Raw genomic sequence first — 24,881 nt, forward strand, 5'->3', positions numbered from 1 at the left:
TTCAACCCTCCTCTCTCTCTAATTGCTTCTGACCTGTGTTTCCTGGAATGGAGCTGCCGGGGGCATTGGGTATTCTTGGTTGCTGCAGTTTAATTCGGCAACGCTTCTTAGCCAATGAGAAGCTGCCGCTTGGCAGCTTCTCATTGGCTGGCCGCCAGTGAGCCCCGCGATTGGCTGGCCGCCAGCGAACCAGCCAGTGCGTGCTGCTTACTTTACAGTCCCGGCTACATGTTAGCGCCTCTGTTGATCGAGATGTGTCCCCTGCGGGACACATCTCTACACATTGCCGCCGCTGTACCAGCACTGGGATCCCATACTGGATCCCAGCGCTGGTACATTCTCTTCTGCGACTAAAATGAAGTGGGACCGGGAAGTGGCGGTATGTCATACCATCGTATACTGCCCTACTTCGGCCACTGTCCCAGAATACAGCAAATAATACCCTGTTGTTCCACTGCAACTCAGAGGCAGGGTACCGAATAGTATAATATATTTTCCAACTGTCATAAACTGAGGATATCAATAGACGAAGAAAATGCCTGGTTCATCATAAATTCTACGAGATGTAGCCAGGAAGCAAGAATCATATATCAGGATGGGGTTGGAACTCCTCCTGCTAAAGAAAAGACCTAGCAAGCACTTGGCCAAAGAGGAGAGATAAAGTATGCTGCCACCTTAGTCCTATCAGTGGGAAAGTTTCCAGACAGCACACACACACACTGACTTAAGAAACCTCAACAAGACTTTGAATCTCCATCATACTTGTCAGGAGGAGGAATGCAGAGATGAGAAATTTCCACATTGAACACAAATTAAAGGTTACAAATAATATAATTTTGGACCAACAGTCAAAAACTATGTACATTATCACAAGATCACATGCAGTGCATGAGGTCCACAAGAGGCTGTTGGCATTTAAAACAATTAGAATCAGCAGATGCACCAGTAATACACGGGAGTCATGGAGTATAATAGGATATATTCAAGAATTTATAATCCATCTCCGCATAAAGCAGAGATTAATAATTTATTCAACCTCACACATACCCCTATAATATCTATAAAAGAGACCTCTGTAAAAGAAGAGTGCCCTAACTCCCAACATGTGTGTGAAAAGGGGGCATGGCCTCACGTCCAGTAGGCAATGCCTTCTGTGGGCGACTTTTTAGGGCCAGACCGCGTATCCCCAGCCTCCTTATGGCACTAAATGACAAGTGCTCCATCTTGTCCTACAAAGAAACAATGGCAAATTCCTGGAAATGTAATTGAGGCTCTGACAACTCAACCTCCAAATTAGAAATCCGCTGCTTGGATTCTTTTAAACTTTGTGAATTTTGCTGGAGTTACACAGACGCTGTGTCAGTGGAAGCTTTGAGAGGCGCCAATTTTTGATCAAGAAGAGGAGAAGGTATATTGGAAAGCACCCAAGCTTTTATATGTTGCAGGAGGGCCATATGCTGCCAAATCCACGGTCTGGCTCACAGGGCTGCTGCCTAGTGTAGAGTAGGGTGAACTCCTCTGTTCACAGTGTAGAATCTGCTTTTCCTTGGATCTTACAGCTTGACTACTACAAGGACCTTGAGGCTGCTTAGCCAGGAACTTTTCCATCTATAGTAGCAAATGAAGGCCGCAACAATAAAGTAATTATCCCACACTCCGCGCAACAATATAATAAAAATAGAGGACTACTGAGGGTGGAGCAGGACTCTAGATTGTAGGATGGTAGTATTAAAAAATAATAATAATCCAGGTCAGCCAGAAAAAGGGGCAGAGGACAGTAAACCGTAAACAAATTATATATATATATATATATATATATATATATATATAAAATATACGGAGATCAAACTCTGTGTGTGTAAAGACGGTACCAGGAGGTATCCAGGGCAGCACTGGACCGCCAGAGCCTACCAGGATGTATGATGTATTTGCCCCCAGGCAGAGGGGAGATGCAACAGGAGGGGAATACATTGTATGGGGATGAAACGTGTTGAAGTTACAGGTCGTTATCAAGATGGTGGCAGTGGTATCACCCTGCCAATGCAGGACTTGGATTCGGCGTTGTGAGCATGCTTGGAGCTGGAACACAGATCCGCACGATCCTTAGAGTCTCCCTCAGGTGCGTCCGACATTGCCACTGCGTCCACAACTGAATCAGTGTCAGCAGGAGGTGTCAGGACAGACCCAGCTAAGAGATTACAGCAATTTCCAACATGAGACAACCAGAATACGAGATAAGAACTTAAGCAAACTATCTCACATCTTACTGATTTCCCATCACCATAGCGAATGCTATGAAAGCATGCACAGCACCATGAGAAGTTTTATAAGACAGATGAAACAATGTGAGACACTGGCATCCTAACATGCAATGGCTAAGGACTCTATTTACTACAATCCGCATTTGGAATGCAGATTGTAGTGTGATATTACCGACTGAATTCGCATTGCGAATTCAGCCAATATCACAGGTATTTACTAAAAATCCCTTGCAGGGATAGAGCTTGCGATAAAGCTCTGTCCCTGCGAATCCCCTCCGCACACTTATCACAGTACTTTCGGAAAAAATACCATGCCAAGTGCCCGCGCATGCACTGACCGGCTGTCGCTAAACCCGTCCCCTCTGCTAAGCTCCACCCTCGCGACCCCTCCTCCCTTAATTACACTTACTTACGGTGATCGGTGCTCCGGTGATGTCCTCCGTGGCTCCGGTCAGCTGACATCCCATCCTGCACTGGGACCAGGTCATGTGACGACCGGACCCCAGTGCAGGATGGAAGACCAGCTGACCGGAGGGAGGACATCACCGGAGCCCCGATCTCCGGTCCATGGACTCAGGTAATTTTTTTTTTACAATTTTTTTTGCCTTTTTTTTAGCAGTGATCAGCGTGTGGTCTGTTTAGACCACACAGCTGATCACTGGGGCCGGCTTCGGGCTCTGCATTTTAGAGCAGAGCAGGAGTCGGGCAACTGGGGGAGACCCTGGATAACGCTACCTCCAGGGCTTCCCCCGGTATTTTTTCACAATTTATTGTTAGTAACTTTGGCCAGATCACATGTCCCATTACAATTATGGGAAATGCGATCTGCTTACTAAAAATAAGTAATAATTATGGTTTGGAGTACAATTTTACGAATTCTACTCCAATTGCCCTTTAGTAATTTTAGGTGATACTAAAATAATGTGAAAAGGATATGAAAACACCCTTTTTCACTTTATTTTAGTAAAAATAATGTTAATAAATAGAGCCTTAGTCATTGCATGTTAGGGTGCCAGTGTCTCACATTGTCACTAAGCGGTGATGGGGCTGAGTCATACGGATCACTGTACACAGATGCATACAGTGCATGCACAGATGTGAATTTACTGTACATGTGTTATCATATGTCCGCTCTATGCTGAGTTGTACAGAATTTGGCTGAATCTGTCTTTCTGTGAAGTTGGGCATTTCATGGCGGGATCTGTTTGGTGACAATGTGATTGCACGTAACCATCCTGACTTGTGGGAGTGTCATGTACCAAAAGCTCTGTGCCATTCTGAGTCATACAGTACATACAGGGAAGGAGAGCCTGTTTCTGACAGACCTCTTACACCTAGCATGGGGCCGGTGCAAGTGCAGATACTAATGATTACAGTAGCGTCATTTTGAGTAAAATCAGTGGGCGGCACACCTTCCTGCATAACAGCCTTCCGCAACAACAGCCACTTTGCATGTGACTCAGAATCAGTCCCCATGTACATGGAGTGTGGTACCCCACAGATGCCATTTTAGAAAAGGGTTGAAGCCAGTGTAATTTTAAAATAAAGTTCATTTAAAAAAAAAAGATGATGAGTTGGAGGAGTGACTGTTAGAGCTGTGGAGAGGAGAGCTGAGGGGACGCCATGGCAGAGTGATAAACAGCTGGAGTAATGAGCAGCAGAAACAGAGGCAGAGAAAAAAATAGAAGAGTGGCTGGGACTTATAGTACCACATAGTAAGCCAATCTGAGAGTCCTGTCCAGGTGTTCGCTGTGGCTACCTTTTGGAGAAAAAGCCGCATCCTGAATTTGGTCCTCAGATTTGGTGAGAGGAATCAATCATTACACATAACTTCTAATGCTGGGCATACACGGCCAGATAAAATGTCTGTCAGACCGACAGACATTTTATCTGGCAGCCTGCCAGCCGCAGATGTCGCCGGCATCAGCCCGACATCCGCGCTCCGCCCCTGGGGGAGGAGACATTTCCCTGTTCCTTCCGTAGGAAGGAACACAGGAAATGTCTGTCTGTCGGCCGCGCTGGGCATACACTGCCCGATGCGGCCGACAGTTTACCGGGAAAATATCGCATCGGACGGGCATGCTGGACAATCCTGCATGCCCGACCGAGCAATATTTAACCCTCGGTCGCCCCCCCCCCCCACACGCTACAATTATCGGGGCAATCCGCCGATATCAGGCGGATCGCCCAGATAATTGTAGCGTGTATAGCCAGCATAAGTGTGATATAGAGTCACTGCTCCTAATTTATATATCAACACTGCAACATTGTTGCTTGTCTGTCAGTTGTAAATACGCTTTAAGGGCCCCAATGTGTGCACTATGAGCATAACCTGGACTATAAAGGACATGTAATCTGTGTTAGATTATTGGGACATTCTATTAATTTGAAAAGGACATTGCTAATTTAGTATGGGAATAGTCAATTAGAAAAACGGTAATAGTTTGTTATTGTAATTTATGTGATTTATTAAGTGTTTATTGTACCAAATCTATTATTCTATAATAGTGAGCCATTACAGTAATTTTGGATTACTAGAACTAAATCCAGATTGCTTTTGCATAAAATTTGTCTCCCATTGTCTGTGGCTGATTGGGGAATCCTTGCCTCTCTGCGGGTGTGGACTGAGGGCCTGATTCAGGTTGCATTCTGCTCCTGTGTATAAGACGCAATGCACGTGCGCGAACCAGATGCTGCAATTGGCAATGCGATCGCAGGCAGTGCGATGCAGACCCATCACTCAGTGATTGACAGGAAGTGCCATTTGTGGGTGGTGGCGGGGCGGGGTTGGTCGTGCGAACGCAGGCGTGTCTGTACATTTGAATGCCGTTGCAGGGGCGTGCATAAATTATCCACAGGAACCCATACGCAACCTGAGTACTTACTGCGTGCAGGAAGTTTAGCAGTTCCTGCAGGAGTGTCAGGTCAACCACTATTCTGCGTATTGGTCCAATGGTTCTCGATTGTACAGATGTTTTCGCTGTCTTGCACATTACTACGATTATAAATGAAGGTAAGTGGGCCAGGGCCGGCTCGAGGCATGTTCAACCAGTGCGGTCGAACAGGGGCGCCACCCCATAGAGGGCGCGCCCCTCCCAGCCATTCTCGATTTCAGCGAGACAGTCCCGTTTTTCGGACACTGCCCCGCTGTTCCACCCGCCGGACGAAGTGCCACAGCTGTGCGGTGGTGCCGGCCCCAGAGAAGAGGAATGGATGCTGCATATATGCGCGGCATCCATTCAGTGCAGGAAGAGAGCTGGGGGTAGCTCAGCTACTGACTTAGTGCTGGGCTCGCCCCCAGCCTGACGTTAACAGGAGGCGTGCCATACAGGCATGCTCCCAAATAACGTTATTTAGGGGGCGTGGTCTATGGTAATTAGGCCATGCCCCTATTTCCGGTCGGGCGCATGAGTCCCATCCTGCACAGGGCGTGGCTCCCCCTTGAGCCGGCCCTGAAAAAGTGCGTCTTTATGAACTGCTGGGCGTCTTCATATTATGGTGCGGTGGCAGTGCGTATGCATTCATTGCCTATTTTCGCAGAGGCCCGGTGCGTACGATTGCAGACTTGCGATCCGTGCTGAATCAGGCCCTGAGTTAGGAATTGCCGCCAGCTTACACCTGCACCACACCATCTGTATTCTTTCCAGCGGGGTATCACAGGGGTATGTACCCAACAAGTATGTACTATGTACCCAATAAGAGGCGGAATGTACTGCATCGCGAATGCGATGCTTAGTACATCCCGCCCACAGTCAGTTATTTACAAATTCAATAAAAACACACCATGACATCAACTATGCTCAGATTGAAATACATTTTATTTTTCAGAGAATATAAAAACAAATTAACGACTTGCAAAAGACCAAAGTAGGGACTTCCAAAGAAATTGGGTATTATGCATGATCTCATCTGCACAGGGAATGATTTTTAATACCCAAACCATATAATCTGTCTACTGTTTTATGTGTTAAATAAAGCACATATGAATGTTGGTTTGAACACATCTGCTTTTTCCAAATCGAAATCCAACTGAGCCTAATCAAATAGTCTGGCCTTTGCCACAATCTGTCTACCTTCTCTATTCTTATGGTAGGCACATGTAGGCGTCCTTTCTCAGACTCTTTCAGTGGATCCCAAACTTTCCTGAATCATGAGCTAGAGTATCAGCATTTTTTCACGGCACCCCTAGGCCTAAAGTGTCTTATTGAGAAATTCAGAATTAAATTTTAAATGAAGTATATAGTGCTTACCTGTCATCTGTAGGTACAAGCAGAAAAAGAAAAAGTGTTCCAACAAGGGGCACTCACAGACTGTTGGTATGTGGAATCATTTCATTGAAGACTCTCTATTTAGTGTCTTGTATTCTTGGTGAATACAAGACAATAAATCACCCCCGTAATTAGAAACATCAGCATCCTGTCGTAAATAACACTAAACTGGTAGGCTGTATCTAATACTAAATATAAACAATTAAAAGCACAGAATTGAGAGTGGACGCAATATTTAAATTATTTATTAGTATTGTTTCACAATTATATCACTTAAATACACTTTTTGCACCTTATATTTCGCTGGCCATAGGATTTTAAGGACGAATTAAAGGTTATTTTTTATATTTTTTACATATTTCTTGGGTCACCACAGTAGAGAGTCTTCAATTAGATGATTCCACATACCAACAGTCCTTGAGTGCCCCTTGTTGGAACACTTGTACTCGATATACTGAATTGTTACTGGGTGCACCTCCCCACTGGAAAGGTTATTATATTAGGATAACTAATTAATTGGGGAAGGATGGATTAAACATCACAAGGGTCTGTGCGGATGATCCTTCGCTTTTTCTGTCATCCGTAGGTTCAGTTATGTGGTAGACAGGGTTGTGCTTCTGTATGTCCACATACTGTATTTTATGATTAGCAGCCACCAGCACTGGTTTTGACTATCACATTGGCTATAATTATTTGATTTGGTCCTCGATTACCAAACCCTGGCACCCCTGTAAGTGACAGCACCCAGTTTGGGATCCATTGGACTACATTATTAATACTGTAGAACACAGCTATGCAGAATAGCTGATACGGATATGCAAGTCAAATTATTAACTAGTACCTCACCCCTGACAGTTTGCATAGCTTTTGGCCCTCATGTTCTAAGTTCCGCTGGCGTAACTATGGTGAGGTGGGTCATATTTTTCATGTTTTTTGGTCGCATCCTATATTACATTGGTTAGAAGTATTCTCCTTAATTCATAAAGTGTTGGGTGTGTCTTTTGTACCTTTTTTCCATATCTAGCCTTGCTGCACATGTATCCTGCCTCAATTCAACCCCATCAGATGCATGTGCTGGGGCACATATTTACTGCAGCATGAGCTGCTTTGGCCCAATGCTAGATACAACTTATTCCTCCACCCATACTTAGTGTTTCACAAGGTTAATTTTCATTTCTTAATGGAGACAGATAATATGCCTTAATCTACCTCAGCCTCCTCTCCGATTATGAAGTGGATGGCTTGGCATGGATATGTGACAGATGGAGAGGGTGCTAAATGTATCTATAAACCATCTATGTCTGATCCTTTACAGTTTAGTCTAAATGAGTTTGATACCTCTAATTGAGGATTTTTTTTTACCGTGCTACATTTGATTTTGGCTTTATAATGTAACAATGTAATATTGTTTTTCAATATTTTATTAGTTATGTACCTGTAATGAATCCCAGAGCTCGTTCCATGTGAACCCCCTTGAACCCAGGCTAGCGAGGTCTTCCACCACTAACACCCACCCGTTGTTACCTTAGATCTATAAACGATCACCAGTACTTAAGAGGCCGCCTGGTCTTAGTACTCGGGGTAGTAGCGGTTCACCTGAGAATACTATGGAATCCAATGGTGCTGAGGATTAGGTAGTAAGGATTGTTGGGGTACACCCCAGGAAAGAAGTCCAGCAACAGCCTTGAGGGCTGGAAACATAAACAAGACTCAGCTTTGATCGAGTAGCAGCCTTGAGGGCTGGCAGTGCTAGACAAGATGCGGTCATTAGGCCATGGAGCAGCCTTGAGGGCTGGAGTGCTAGACAAGATGCTGCCTTTGGGCCGTGGAGCAGCTTTGAGGATTGGCAGTGCTAGACAAGATGCTGCCTTTAGGCCGTGGAGCAGCCTTGAAGGCTTGTAGTGCTAGACAAGGTGTGGCCTTAGGCCGAGTAGCAGGTCGCAGAAGTGCGACTTGTGCCGCCGAGATGACACAAGTGGCAGTGGACGCTGGGCTGTGGCCTGTGCCGCCGATATGACACAAGCGGCAGAGACACTCGAGACAGCTGAGGTACGACACAATCGACTAGACAGGATCCAAACACCAGAACCGGAAACACGTGAGACACTATCACCGGCATCAGAGCAGCCTCTGCACAAGCAAAAAAAAAAGCCACAGAAACCAATCCGGACAGACAGCAGGTGGGAGGAGTTCAGTGATCGATCCTCCAGCGTTCGCAACGCGGCGACTTGTAACAGTACCATTCTGTGTGTACTTTATTTGTTGTTTATATCCCCTTAAATGTTTCCTTTCCCTCCCCCTTTCCTTTTCTAATTTTCTGTTCCCTTATTTTGAAAATTGATAAAAAAAAATACTTATTTTGACTGTCAATTAATTATCTATATGGTTCTGAAATAAATAATATTATTGATGGCTTATTTTACCTTTTGTAGGGTGCCCTTCCTCTGGCTTACAAGCAGAGTTCTATGACCAGGAAAGTGTGAATTCATTTTGCTTCTGACTTTGGCTCTAAATCCTGATATGTACGAAATACCTTGAGGCTTAACTGCAAATATTTGCTGGTATAGTCAACACATGTCGCCAAACACAAGTTTAGTGGATCTCTCCCAACAACATCTCATTCACACAATCCCTTTCTCTCTATGGGTGGGATGCATCTTGCCAATGATCGCATGCATACCAACGTTTAATAACACCGTATTCATGATCATTTCAGCAAAGGACAGCTCTTCCAATAAGGGCTATCCTTTGCGGTGTGGGAACTAAGAGGTTTATGACATGCATAAGCCAGCGGGGGACCCTTGGAGGGATCTTATTGGATCCCTCTTGGTGAAATCTCAGAATATAAACCCATAGGTTTCTATCAGGCAACGCCATCTATAGATGGTGTTTTCGATCAGGTCCGAGCTCCAAAACTTTGAGGTTTGACTTTATTTTTCATCATAGTGCACCCCACCCTACATGCTGGTGATGGAACATTCAGCTGAGAACAGAGTATGTAGGAAGTGCCAGGCATCAGTACCAAAGTCTTAAGGCCCCCATACACGGTGCAATTCAAAGTTGGTAAGATGTGTTGTACGATTGCCCTTGAAATTCTTCCCTTGAAATTTTTCATAAGATGTGGTCAAATGGTGTACGATTGATCGTTACGATCATAGGATAAGATGCATAGAAGTGTATCACATTGTACTCAAAAGATCGTAGATCTCTCTGCAAAACCATCTGATCTGCGATCCAAATAGAGGATGGCAGGGACGCACATCGGCAGAGCCGTAACTAGACTTTTTGGTGCCCTGTGCCAGAAAGAGCATTGGCGCCCCCTCATTTTTCAAAGGGACATAATGCACCCAAAAAAGGGCCATGGCTTCATGGGGAAGGGCCAGGGAAGAGATAGGAGAGGCTAGGAGATGCTGGGGATGAAATAAGAGGAAGCTACAAGCAAGAATGATAATAAACAGAAATTTGACAGGCCCAAACAGCGCCCCCTGACCTGTAATGCTCTGTGCGATGGCACTGGCCTCACTACCATAGCTACGGCCCTGCACATCGGGGTCGCAGAACACACAAAAAACACCTATTTTCATACGATTGGTCTGTACAACCTGTTGAAACTGTCCATATCGGGTAAAAATCATACCGTGTATGGGCACCTTTACAGTAGTGTAGCGTCAGATTCACAGCTGAAACTCAGTGAAATAATATACCTAATTGTTGCTCTATTTGCCCTCCTGCAATTGCCCTTCTTTAAATTCTGGCATTATCATTGTCTACAATCTACAACCCATCTCACTCATTTCTCTTTTGCTTGTATATCTTCATGTATATTTCATGAAATGCATGAAAACAAAAATATAACCTATGTTGGTCTAGATTTATTTTTACATTATTTTCTCTTGTTTGATAATATATCCTACATTAATTAAACAACTAAAAACTTCTAGAATTTTTCATTATTATCCCATGGAAAATATAAATAAATATTCATAATTGTGTGTGAGATTACTGTGTAAAGGATCCACCACAGCCGTAATTATTACACTGATCAACACTAATTTTATTGCCAATCATATTAGAGCGATTTTGGGGTAACTTTGTGGTGCTGATTCAGAATATGACATCGGTTTTGCTAGTTTGGCTCTAATTTATGAGATACATGGACAAGAAAGAAGAAAAACACAATAGGCAACTGGTAATTGACTGCGGGTTGGGTGGCCGATCACTTATTTATGGACAGGAAATATTCTAGAATGATCACGTAGTGTACACCCAGAATATTTGAGTGTCTCACCTTCTAGAATGTTATGTTCCCATATGCACGCATTTGGCTAAGTTACCTATTACTTGAGGGTATCCATTATCTCAAGAACTAGAGCCAATTTGAAAAAAAAAATACTTTCATTTTTGAATTCAGCAACCCCAAAATACCCTAAATTTGCTCAAATATCCTTGGCAACTAAATTATTATTATTTTTTGGTTCTGTGACAGAACACAGACACACACACAAAAAAACATTTCTTCACAGTATTGTATAGCCCCTAATTCGTGGTTGTATTTGACCTATTTACTTCAATTTCTTAAGCGTCTATTGTAGTATCAGGTTGTATAGAACTAGACCATTGTCATTTCTCGAAATTATCCTTGACACTTTTTTCATATAAAGTCACAGTCATTGATAGGTCGTTAAGCTCTCCAGTCCACACTATACTAGAGGCATGTTAGAAGAGGCTGGCACTGTCAATGTTATGTCAGTTCAATTAAATAATCCAGCATGATATGGAGGTGAGATAGTCTCCGCTTTGAGTACCCGTGCCTCAAAGTTGCCTTCTTAATGATAGTTCCTGATGACCAGCTTGGAAATTTTACTCAACTTCACAGCACAGTTTTTTGGTCTCCTCTTAGTCTCTCATGTAGAGTTTAATCACACCAGCCTTATGCAGCTTCTGCCAGAGTTCCATCTCCTTACCATAGCTGTGGTTCACATAGAAAACGACTTTGCGGTAGGTGGTATCGAAATAGTGGTCAGAGAACTTCTTATAGTTTGGTGTCATGAATCCATAGGCACTGACCTGGAGAAATCAGTGAGAAATAGGTTATGGGTAATTCACCAATAAAGTATTGAGAGTTTTTTGGAAAATCTGAATTGAAATTAAATTGGATTACATGACATAAATAAATACATCCTGAGGTATATTATTGTAAGGTGATGTAGAGTGTGTTTAGAATTATAACACTTTTTAAGTGTCTTTATGTTTTATAGAAAGTTAAAGCCAAAGAAGGCTAAATAAATGAACTTTTATAAACCGTGTTTGTGGTGCTCATTGATCTGCAACTCAGAACCCTACATTTGGCAACATTGTGTAGCCTCCTGTTGGGCAATGTAGGTACGTTTCTCAATAGCACCTACTTTTGGAGCACGCTTTGGACTGCCACATGGTTCTATCTGAGGGCCTGATTCAGAGCCGCTCGTAAGCGGCCGCTCGTTCGTTCCGAGCGATGTTTGCACAACTGCGCATGACTACGGATCGTAATACGCATGTGCGAACCAGTCAGTGCGGCCGAAAATCGTTTGTTCGCTAAATAGCGAATGCCTGCTATTTTGAGTGACAGGAGGAGGCGTATGTGGGTGGTAACAGGGGAAGGTGCTTGAAAACGGGGAGTGGAGATCCGAACGCAGGCGTGCTTAAAGGTCAAAACGGGCGTTTTATGGGTGTGCATAATTAATCCAGCAGCGTCATTGACCACGTCACTGGGTTATTTTATAGTCAGAACAGCTCGCAAGATTGCGGTAGGAAAATCCAACCACAAGAATACCGAGCAGTTCATATGCTGGTCGATGTACTCGATTAATCTAATAAATAGCGGACATGACGTAGGATGCGAGCGGCCAGGGGGCGTAGTTTCCCAAAAAACAACCGCAAGTTTTGTTCGCTCGTTCAGACATAGAGGCGTGAACAGACCGCAAAGAGCGAACGGTTCATTTGAATAGCCACCCCTTTTTTCTGAACGAGCGAGCGCAAATAGCGTCCGGCTCTGAATCAGGCCCTCAGTCTCTATCACCACATGTCCTAGTGTCTAGATTGGCAAATGAGCCCTTGCACGTTGGACAACAACATTTGTATTGAAGATACAGTACAGAAGGGGTAGCAGCCAAATGATATAAGAAAAGCCATATGCGCACGCTCCATTGCCACGCAGCTTAACAATATATTTTTTTTGTAAAGAGACCTGAGCTGGAGCTCAGACGACTGTTCCTGGCTCAGGCTGGCTGTAGGGGGAGCTGCAGCCGTAGTTCCCATGGGGGCATCGGCATTGTGGGAGGCTGAGAGACAGTGCCTGTAATCTTGGCGCTCTCTCCCGGAGCCGCACTGCAGGTTTGTGTAATGTATCACTGGCGGGGGGAGGGGGATTTTTTGTCATTGGTTTTGTAACCAAGTATTGGAAACCCCCTTTTAAAATCCTGCGTTTGCCACTGAAAGCTACTATAAATCTTGTATCAGCTTATAACTATAGGCAAGTACCGGTGCCATCTTCCATACATCCTCTAACCTGTGCTGGACACAATTTGGACATTCATGTATATTTTTTTGGGACTGCCCCCACATGTCAACTTTCTGTCTTATAGGCAAGCTATTGGGCACCAAAATTCCTGTTCACCTACTTGTTATACAGTACGTTATGTAGTTGGCTTGTTGACATTCAGAATGTTGACAAGCACTATGGGAAGAGTGAAATGCTACTTAAACTAACGCCTGTATTTCTGATGTTTAACCCTGATGATTAATATGATTCTATAATTCGCATTTCACACTTGTCAATCTACTGGCGCCATGGTCCCAGGGTCAACATACTGGTTAACGACATTCTGAATGTCAACAAGACAAATATCTCTGTTATACTGTTATGTCACCCCCTTATAACTCTTAGCAGATGCAGTAAAACAAGAGTGTTACAGTATATTTGCAGTGCAGCTTCATTTTAAGTTGCAGAAGAGTGGAGAAAACCCAACTCCAGCAGTAACTCTGCAGTATTATACCGCATTTGGTCTGTAGTATTATTGGATATTTCACATGTCTGCTTAATGACAATGTCATAAGCTTTCAGAAAACCTCTGAACCGGAGTATTCCAATAATAACTCCCCTATCCCCAGGACCTTATAGTTTTTCCCAACTTTCGTAGGCACAAGCTATCTCTTTATTTTCCTCCCCTCCTCTCGGACCTGAAATGTCTGGTCACTCGGGTCCTTGAGAGACCCTTCCTTGCTCTACTCCTAACTTTGTACGAAATATAGAAAAACAAAATCAGGACCTGGCATTCCTAAGGTCAAGCTTGGGCTTCCTTTTGTATTTACTGATGTTACATTTTATGGCGAGTGGTAGGTGACGGAAGTTTTGAGAAGGTGAGAGGCATTTTGAGATGTGTAATGTGCGCCCATTTTAAAGGTTGGAGGACTCTGAAGTAGGTCAGGCTGCCCACCACTGGCCTAGAGAATATTCCTAATGCACATCATGCTACACACCTACTATTCACCCTCTGGACACACTTCTGCAAGACCCGAAGTACACTTACAGTAGGTATGTGAGAATGCTCTGTTACAGTGTACATCACACCAAAGCTCAGCCACCTATTTGTCAGGTTGCGGCCTAGGATCGGCCGTTACTCACCCCAGTGCCGGCTTCCCCTGATCCCTCGGGTGGTCAGACGTCAGGTGCAGCGGCGAGTGACGCGCTGAGCATTATGCCTAGAGCCATGTGGACATCCATGAGCTTGTGCCGTGCCTTGGTTACTGTGGTTGCTGTCATGACATTCTGCATCACCTGACTGCCCTTTACCCAATGGTAGCATGGTGGTTGTCAGCTGACGCTGTCCAGCAATGATCTGCTACCTCAGGGTATAAAGCCTGTCTCCATACAGCAGGAAGTTGCCTGTGCAACGTTGTCGCTACCTTGTATATACTTGTCATATAACTTGTATATAACCTCATTCCAGGTTCCCGTGTTACCCTTGTGTCTCAAGTGCCATCTCCTTGTGCAAAAGTGCGTACGAACATCTTGCCCATGTGCTATACAAGTGCCATCTCCTTGTGCAAAAGTGCATCCAAACACCTTGCCTGTGTGCTATACAATGCCATCTCCTTGTGCAACAGTGCATCCAAACACCTTGCCTGTGTGCTATACAATGCCATCTCCTTGTGCAAAAGTGCGTACGAACATCTTGCCCATGTGCTATACAAGTGCCATCTCCTTGTGCAACAGTGCATCCAAACACCTTGCCTGTGTGCTATACAATGCCATCTCCTTGTGCAACAGTGCGTCAAAACACCTTGCCTGTGTGCAGTTACAAGTGCCACTTCTTGGTGCAGTAGTGCATCAAGTGCACAGTACCTGCATGCAGTTACAAGCGCCACCTCTTGGTGCAGTAGTGCATCTAAAACCCTCTACCCAAATACCAACTCCTGGTGCATCTATACTTCTTTCTGAAGTATTCTCTTGGGCCATTGGTGTATTTTCTCTATTCCCATGGATATTGGATACCTGACCAAGGGACCGCGACCTGCCTGCTGGGTGCAGCTTAAACCCATATCCCACAGATATAGGTGGAATGGCGCTAGCAACACATAAGAATCATAAACATGAAACAAGAAGCAGCCTGGATCTTGAAAATGTAGACCTTAAGTCCTCATGGTCTGAATGAAAACATCGATCTTGAATTCATTTAGTTTAGTCTTCATGTTTCCTCTGTGATCTTTTATTAATATCAATGTTGAGTTGTACTGGTCTATTCATTGTTTAGGAGTTTCTTACGTGCATCACGTATAGATGTCTGATGTACTGTATCATTGCTCTCTCTTTTCCCATGTCCCATTGCTATTTTTTAACACACTTGCCATTCATACCATGGTGTCTGTGTTGTTCTTTAGTTTATGTTTTTTGTTTTTCAGTCTTTTAGTTTTTGTATCTCAGTTTTTATGATTTTCTTTTTCTTTTGAGTACTTACAGTATATAGTACGTATTATTGTATGATCTGTCTCATTTAATAGGTTTTATAATACACACTATGGACCTCATTCAGAGTCGGTCGTAAGCGGCCGCTCGGTCGTATGCCTAATGATTGAGAATCAGAAAAAAAAACAATCGCACGGCCAGGAAATCGCAACCAAAGTGACGCCCATACACGAGTAAAGCACCTCCTCTAGCTATCGAGTGATAGCAGCTAGAGATCGAGTCAATCGTTGTCAGTCGCTGTATGTTAATTTTCTTCTGGTTGCGGCCGCTTGTGTTGTGTGCAAATTACATCAAAAATTAAAAAAAAAACGCCTAGAATAAGCCATCCCCATGAAATATATTTATTCTTATTATTCTCTAATGCAAACGCAACTGAATCAATTACAAGCCAATTAGCAGTGTTATTAGCAACAACAAATGATTATTAGCTGCTTGCATTGTGTGGCACAAAATAGAAACATCAAACATAACATCAGTCACATTCGATAGTATCGATTGTACTCTGGTGCTTGAGAGAGCACATACCCAACCTCAAGCTGTATGATCAGCCATTCCTCTAACCTGCTCGAAGAGTGACGTTTTAAAACTTCCGGCCTTCTATGTCGGTCGTAGCAGGAAATTTATGTATGCCCCTAAAACGCCCTGAAAACGGTGAGGAACGCCTGCGTTTTTAGACCACCACCCCCGTCAACACCCACAAATGGCCTTTCATGTCAATCAACTCCCGGAAGCCACTTCCTGCTTGTAAGTAGTACGATCGACAGCATTTTGGATCGCAAGGTCTCGTACGCACATGAGCACAACTAACCGTATGCATGCGTGGTTTTGAAACATCGGATGCGTACGACCGAGCGGCCGCTTACGACTGACTCTGAATGAGGTCCTATGTGTGTTGTATTTATATTTGCTGCACATTTACACTTTTGTCAACATGACATATATAAATGATCTATCTATTTAAGTGCTTATGTCTAGTGTATCATATATGATGTGTATATATTTCTGCATTTTCATTAAAAGAGGAAATGCACTTTATATGCGTACCATAGGAATGGATATGTTATTTTTGCTTATATGCACTGTTTATATTATGTACTGGTCAGGACCAGTTAGGATAATAGATCTCTTTCTGGTTTTGTTCTGTATGCATCATTTAGGATTTGTATTGAGACCATTAAATTAACAAAAACCCTGACATGCACCCATCAACTATTGATGCTTGACAGGTGCATACTCACAGTTGATCCACTAATGAGAAAGGGTTTAAAAAGCCACTCATGTTACAATCAGTCATTGTGCCTTCTTGAAGAAGCTACTATATGTAGTGAAACTCGTTAAGGAATACAGACAGCATCATCACTATTGCATCTTTATTATATCATCTATCCAACCAGTGGGCTGACACAGCACCCGGATATCCTCTGTTATTATATCCAGCTTCAGCAATACCAGGTTTGCCTGCTAGCCACGTTACAGCGGAGCGGGGAACACACATGCTGCATCATCTCTCTAGAGAGAGCGACTACACTTTCGGACACCACACTGTTACCATCTACCAGCATTCCCAGCGGTGCCCTGCCGTGTCTTTGGATCCTTAGAGCGGACAGCTCTCCCTGTACAGACGGGCGCACCACTACTCCGTTCCACTTTTACGGCACCCTCCAGCTGCGACCCAGCCTCCATACCATCAGGCCGGTACCGCATCCTTACCTGGAGCAATTTATCATCATTGCCGTGAGATGAGCCAGTCCATGTGAGTAATTTTTTACAGGAGTGCCCACTTGCTATCTGGACCTCCGTGTCTACCTGATTGACCTTTTTTTATATACACCTGATCATCTATACTAACACTATATACGGCTGTATAATTACTGTCATTTTAATAAGGGTACCCTTACTTCAATCTGTCTCCCACTGGCGGCTCCTATATTGAGACTTGAACTGTATTTTCTCATCTACACTATTTACTTCCTTGGAGCTTCATAATTTTCCTTTACTGGGAACAGACATTTTTTTTGTTCTATACAATTAATCTATTGCTACATTTGTGGCAGATGATACAATATAACATTTGTATCCATGAATACTATTGATGCATAGTTATTTTTATACTTATATATGTTCATATTTTATTCAGTTTTCTTGCTTATAGCATTGCTTATTTATAATAAAAGATTCATGCATTTCATGTTTATGATTCTTATGTGTTGCTAGCGCCATTCCACCTATATCTGTTGTATTTTTGGTCACCTTTGTGCTCATTGGGAGTGGTGGCATACTCCCAGGTGGTGGGCAGCTGCTTGCACAATATTGTAGTAACGGAATAACTGGTTCACATTTCCTTTTTGGCGCTTGGTATTTTTCTATATCTTGGTAAACCCATATCCCGCTTGGAGGGGTCACTGGTAAACATCCCCCAGCAGGTTAGACTCCGCACCCTTGGTCATGTCTCGTCAACATCCGATATTCGTGGATGAGGAGATCTTACATACAGGCCCCTTGCCTCCGATTCCTCCCTCAACCCGGGACCTCGGCTTTCACCCCCTCAGTAGGGGATTTCCCAAAGTCAAACGTGACAGTTTGCACAGGCCCAATGGAAGCTAATGGTTCCCAGGTGGCGGGGGCATTACAAAACCTTGCCTCGTGCATGGATAATCAGGAGGCGGCTCAACATCAGGTGGGTCAATACCTGCAAGAAGTAAATGGACAATTACTGTCTATATAGGCGACCCTGGCTACGCTCCTTCCTCCTCCCGCTGTGGTTGCACCGTCTAATCCTCCAGTTCAACCTCCGGTGGCTCGAAGTCTCGTCTTCAGCTGGCATCTCCTGAACGATTTGATGGGAACCCTCGACGATGCCGGGGGTTCATCAACCAGTGCAAAATTCATATTTGAATGTCTGCCGCAGAATTTCCCTACGCCTAGGTCGAAGGTGGCATACATTATTTCCCTGTTGACTGTAACTGCTTTGGACTGGGTTTCCCCACTGTGGGAATGAGCGGATCCACTAGTATCCAATTATGACACGTTCATTGCAACCTTTCCATAGAATTTTTGATGGGCCGGGCTGTACTGCTTCAGCTTCTTGTGACCTTCTTTGAGTCCATCAAGGAACCCGTATTGTAGGACAATATGTGGTTCAATTCCAAACCATTTCCTCTGAATTAAAGTGGAACGAGGAGGCCCTTAAGGCAGCTTTCTTCATGGGCTCTCCAAAAAAAAGAAAGATGAACTAGCCTCTCGTGATCTTCCAGAGTTCTTTGCGGAGGTAGTCTCTTTATGCATTAAGATTGACCTACGGCACAGGGAGCGTTTGGCTAGCAGGGGTCGAGGGTACCGTTTTCTAGATCGACCATCTCTGGATGTTCGTCCTTCTTTACCCACTACCAGTAGAGAAGAACCTATGCAGGTCAATAGGTCTCGTATGACCACTGCTGAATGAACCCGTCGGTTCCAAAACAAGTTCTGCCTCTATAGTGCCGCCCCGGATCACGTCCTTAAGAATTGTCCTCTCCTTTTGGGAAAAGCAAGACCCTAACTGGTTCTGGGAGCGTTCAGTTAGGGGTACTTATCAAGCCATCCCATTCTATGGATAGTCCTATTAACAGTGTCTCTTTCCTACAAGGCGAAGACAAAAGAACTAAAAGCCTTAGAAATAAAATTCCCAGCTGGTCCCGAATCGTCCTTGGCACAGTCTCTGGGTATACTGGTCAATCCTCTTCCCAGCAACCTCGCTCTTTCAGGAGTGGACGGCAGTGTCATTTTGGGAAATCCAATTTCGTTTATTACACGATCTGTATCTCTTCAGGTTGGCTGTCTTCATCAGGAGAAGCTAGAACTCCTAGTCCTTCCCAGATCCTCTTATGAATTGGTCCTTGGTTTACTATGGCTTGAAAACACAATCCTATGGTAAATTGGTCTACCATGCAGGTCCTCTCTTAGGGTCGAGAATGTTTCCGCCAATGTCTATCTCATGTAGTACCTGTACATACTCATCAACTCTCTGCGAATTCTTCTCCAGTCTTCAATCAATCTAAAGTTCTTCCTGATCCTCGGTTGCTGGAAGCATACCTGGACTTTGCTGATGTGTTTAATGAGCAGTCTGTGGATAAATTACCTCCCCATCGCTCTTGGGATTGTAGTATTGATATTATTCCAGGAAAAATGCTTTGTTGAAAAGAAGGACAGAGGGCTCAGACCCTGTATAGATTACAGAGGACTCAATGCCATTACCGTTAAAAACCGGTATCCATTGCCCCTCATTTCTGAACTTTTTGATAAAGTTTGTGGAGCTCATATTTTTACTAAACTGGATCTCCGCTGGGCCTACAATTTGATCCACATTAAATCTGGGGATGAGTGGAAAACCGCGTTCAATACACGTGACGGCCATTTCGAATACTTGGTGATGCCATTTGGCCTATGCAATGCTCTGGCAATCTTTCAGGGATATGTCAATGAGATTTTTAGAGATGTCCTTTACAACTTCGTGGTGGTATATTTCGATGACATACTAATTTTTTCTAAGGATTTCCAATCTCACCAACTTCATGTCAGAGAAGTTCTGTCTCGCCTTCGTGACCATAGCCTATATGGAAAAATATCCAAGTGTCTCTTCGAGGCAGTCCTCTGTGCCATTTCTGGGGACATAATTTCTGGGAGTTCTTTGAAGATGGATCGTCTACGGCTATAGCAGCTTTTCAAGATTTTAAGACTGCTTTCTCCACTGCTCCAATACTACGTCAGCCACAACTCGATAAGCCTTTCATTCTGGAGGTAAGTGGTTCCTCCGTAGGTGTAGGAGCAGTGCTACCTCAAACTGCTGACGACGGGGAAGAACCATCCATGTGGATTCTTATCTCACAAGTTCTCTCCAGCTGAGAAGAATTATGCCATTGGAGACCAGGAACTACTAGCTATGCACCTAGCCTTGGAAGAATGGAGACACCTCTTGGAGGGTGCGAAATTTCCAATGACCATTATCACTGATCACAAGAACCTGGTTTATCTTCAGACTACCCGTTATCTAAATGACAGACAGGCTCGTTGGTCCCTCTTCTTCTCAAGGTTTGATTTCAAGCTTCAATTTCGACCTGGAATCTTGAACAAAAAGGCTGACGCTCTTTCTCGATGCTTCTTGTCTCCTTTGGAAGAAGAGGATCAACCCCAAGTCCAGACAATATTGGATCCTCTTGTCTTTGCTCCCACTCAAATCCTGTCTCCACCTCCTGGCAAGATTTTTATAGTTCCCCAACTACGGCCCATGCTTCTCTTTTTGCGGGTCACTCGGGTATCCTCAAGACATTTAAATTCTTACAACACTCTTACTGGTGGCTTACTATGAGAGAGGATGTTTGAAGTTTTGTGGTGTCTTGTGCCAAATGTACCCAACAAAAGTCTAGCCGGAATCTGGCTAGACTGTCTGGCACAGATAGATGTCCCCTGTGACCTCTATCTGTGCCAGACGCCCCTTAGACCCACATTTCTATGGACTTCATTTCTGAGTTACCACCTTTAAAGGGATACAACACCATTTGGGTGGTAGTTGACCAGTTTTCAAAAATGGCCAACTTCTTCCCGTTAACTCAACTTCCTTCTGCTCCTCAACTGGCACAAGTATTTTACTCAAGAAATCTTCCGGCTTCATGGCTTACCTAGGGAGATTGTGCCTGATCGTGGGGTACAGTTTGTGGCAAAATTTTGGAGGGCTCTCTATGCTTTTTGCGGAATTAAGCTAAAATTTTTGTCCGCCTATCACCTTCAAACCAATGGCCAAATGGAAAGGGTGAATCAGGAGCTGGAGACATTCATCAGACTCTTTGTGTCTTCATCGCAAGATGATTGAATCAATTTCTTACCCTGGGTAGAGTTTGCTCACAACTTCAGGTACCATTCTTCGTCTAATACCACTCCATTCTTTGCAGTATATGGCAAACACCCACGAGTACCTGACTTCCAAGAATTACCACCAATGGAGGTTCCTGCGGTTACAAGTCTGGTTGTTTCTTTTTCATCATTATGGAAGAAAGGGCCTGAGTCAGAGACGCTCATAAGCGGCCGCTCGTTCGCTCCGAGCGATGTTCACACATCTGCGCATGCGTATGGGTCGTAATGCGCATGCGCCAACCAGTCGGAAATCGTGTGCTCGCAAAATAGCGAGTCCCTGCTAATTTGAGTGACAGGATGAGGCGTTTGTGGGTGGTAACAGGGGAAGGTGCTTGAAAACGGGGAGTGGAGATCCAAACGCAGACGTGCCAAATGGTCAAAACGGGCGTTTTAAGGGTGTGCATAATTAACAAAGCAGCATCATCGACCACGTCACTTGGTTGTCTTTTAGCCTGAACTGCTCGCATGATTGCGGTAGGAAAATGCTACCACAAGAATAGCGAGCAGTTCATACGTCTTTCGATGTACTCGATTAATCAAATAAATAGCGGAGATGACGTATGATGCGAACGGCCAAGGGGTGTCTTTACAAAATAGCGAGTTCATGTTTTGGACGTTCGCTCAGACATAGAGGCGTCAACAGACCGCAAAGAGCGAGCGCTCAATTTAAATAGCCAGCCTCTTTTCTGAGCGAGCGCAAATAGCTTCCGGGTCTGAATCAGGCCCAAAATTCATTGTTCTTTGAAAAAAGCTTCTAGTAGCTACAAAAACTTTGCAGATTGAAAACGTCTTGCTGTTCCCTATCTTAAGGTCGGAGACAGGGTGTGGCTTTCTTCAAAGAACAATCGTCTGAAGGTCCCAAGTATGAAGTTCACTCCTCTTATACACTTTTCATGTTTCATTGTTACGTCCACTGGTTCTTAATAGATTTCAATGTTCTCCTCCCAAGACTCCTCAAGTTCAAACTCTTTGGGGAGTCGAGTTCAAGGTGGAAAGGATCCTTGATTCCCGGCATTGGTCTGGTTGTCTGCAGTATCTTATTGATTGGAAGGGGTACGGACCTGAAGAACGGACTTGGATCAAGGCTTCGGACGTTCATGCTCCTCTATTGGTTTGAGCTTTCCATAGAAGATTTCCTGAGAAGCCTTGTGGGTGTCCAGAGTCCCCCCTGAAAGGGGGGGGGGGTACTGTCAGGTTGCAGCCTAGGATTGGCCATTACTCACCCCAGCGCCAGCTTCCCCTGATCCCTCAGGTGGTCAGACATCAGGTGCGGTGGCGAGTGACGCGCTGAGCATTATACCTAGAGCCATGTGGATATCAATGAGCTGTGCCGTGCCTTGGTTACTGCTGTTGCCGTAATGGTTGCAGCCATGACAGTCTGCATCACCTGACTACCCTTTGCCCAATGGTAGCATGGTGGTCAGCTGACACTGCCCACCAATGATCTGCTACCTCAGGGTATAAAGCCTATCTCCGGACAGCAGGAAGTTGCCTGTGCAATGTTGTCACTACGTTGTGTATACTTGCTGTCACCTCGTTCCCGGTTCCCATATCATGTTGCCCTCGAGTCTCAAGTGCCATCTCCTTGTGCAACAGTGCGTCCGAACACCTTGCCTGTGTGCTATACAAGTACCATCATCCTTGTGCAGCAGTGCGTCAAAACACCTTGACTGTATGCATTTACAAGTGCCACCTCTTGGTGCAGTAGTGCGTCTAACACTCTCTACCTGTGTACAACTACAAATACCAACTCCTGGTGCAGCTGTACTTTCTGAAGTATTTCTCTTGGGCCATTGGTGTATTGTCTCTATTCCCATGGATATCGGATACCTGACTAAGTGACCGCGACCTGCCTGCTTGGTGCAGCTTAAACCCATATCTCACTTGGAGGGGTCACTGGTGACACACCCCCTAGCAGGTTAGACTCCGCACCCTTGGTCAGGTCTCGTCAACATCCGATAATCGTGGAAGAGGAGATCTTGCATACAGGCCCCTCGCCTCCGATTCCTCCCTCAACCCGGGACCTCGGCTTTCACCCCCTCAGTAGGGGATTTCCCAAAGTCAAACGTGACACTATTACTATACATTATAGTGTTCACTCTAGCTCCGGCGCGAGGTAGGGCGCCGGAGCTAGAGAGGGCACATTCGTGCGCGCGCCGCAGGCGCATGCGCATCCAAGAAGGGGGCATGGTCATCGAAAAGGGGGCATGTCTATAAGACGCGTCCCCTTTTCGTCACTCTTGGGGGCGTGCCCGGCACTTACGGACACGCCAGGCAGCCCCCAAGCCCTACAGACAGGGAGAATAGATGCCGGGCGCAAGCGCCCGGCGTCAATTCTCCGGCGGTGACCGGGTCACCGCACATTTCTTCACCCGCGGGACACTGCGACCCGCGGGTGAAGACAGTTCCCGCAGGCTGTTAGGGCAGGGCGCTTTTTGCCCTCCTTCTGGAGGGCAGGGCGCTTTTTGCCTTCCAGAAAGAGGGCAGGGCGCCGCGCCCCGCTAAAACAGCCTAGCGGGAACGCTACATTAGAACCCCCCCTTTCATTACATTAAACTGTTCAATGTGTCGGCTAATATATTGCTCTTTTTAAATATTTTTCTACGCTAGTCAAAGCAACTCTGCTGAAGTGCAATTGGAGGATGCCTGATGCTTCCCATTAAAAGTAGAGACCCTGGGCCTGATTCAGAGTTGAACGCACAACTCAGATGTTTAATGATTGGCACATGCACAGGATCTGTACTGCACATGTGCCAATCACTGACTGCGACAGAGGTCGCATTCCCCCCTAAACCACAGCATGATTGACAGGCTGCAGCCAATTAGGAGTGGGGACGGGGCAGTGCTGTCTGCGTTTCCAGAAAACGGGGACGTGTCTGCCTTGATTTCTGGGAGTGCCGAGGCCAAATTTGCTGGCTTCACAAGCTGGCAGGAGGTGGCCATTCCATGGTCATGATGTTGATCCAATCCTGCATCTTGGATGTAGGCATCAGATCTGAGATGCCGACAGGAGGCGTCTTTTTCCTTCAGACGCCTGCTGCAGACATTAGCATATTTTTGCACAGCTGCTGTATCCAAACACAAAGCTGCAAAAGCGTTCATCTCTGAATAAGGCCCCCAATCTCTACCAGCTCAGAGACATCCTTTTACAGCAGTGGTTCCCAGCTCAAGTCCTCCAGTTCCCACTGGTCATTTTATGTGGATTTCCTTAATCATGCAAAGATGAGCTAATCTATTTTGCTGGGTCAGTAATTATTCCACCTACTCCCACAGACAGAAATCCTCAGAGGCCTGGAGCTGAGAACCACTGATTTACAGAATTAAATTAGCCATACACCCTATGCACAGCCAGAAACTCTTTACCGAAATGCACTCTCCACCTATTTATCTTATTTCAATAATCTCATTTTGCATTATAAAATCTAGTTTTTTTTGTACTTGTCTGCAAAACTAGGGGCAAGT

At 44.8% G+C, this 24,881-nt stretch overlaps 1 protein-coding gene and 1 long non-coding RNA gene across 2 annotated transcripts in view; one reads left to right on the top strand and one right to left on the bottom strand.

Annotated features, from left to right (window-relative positions):
* The window catches only part of LOC148540855 (uncharacterized), a 171,643-nt gene that overhangs the window by 59,572 nt on the left and 87,190 nt on the right, over nt 1–24,881 (top strand). The window lies entirely within an intron of this gene.
* Nucleotides 6,094–24,881, bottom strand: part of LOC148540856 (alpha-N-acetylgalactosaminide alpha-2,6-sialyltransferase 2-like) — a 157,246-nt gene continuing 138,458 nt past the window's right edge. The window contains exon 9 of the mRNA XM_088474304.1: nt 6,094–11,596. Within this exon, the coding sequence (XP_088330430.1) occupies nt 11,426–11,596 (171 nt within the window). The 3' untranslated portion in view covers nt 6,094–11,425. The remainder of the gene's footprint in view (nt 11,597–24,881) is intronic.

The sequence above is a fragment of the Taudactylus pleione genome, unplaced genomic scaffold (genome assembly GCF_031769625.1).
Source record: "Taudactylus pleione unplaced genomic scaffold, aTauple2 ptg000016l, whole genome shotgun sequence".
NCBI classification, from domain to species: Eukaryota; Metazoa; Chordata; class Amphibia; order Anura; family Myobatrachidae; genus Taudactylus; species Taudactylus pleione.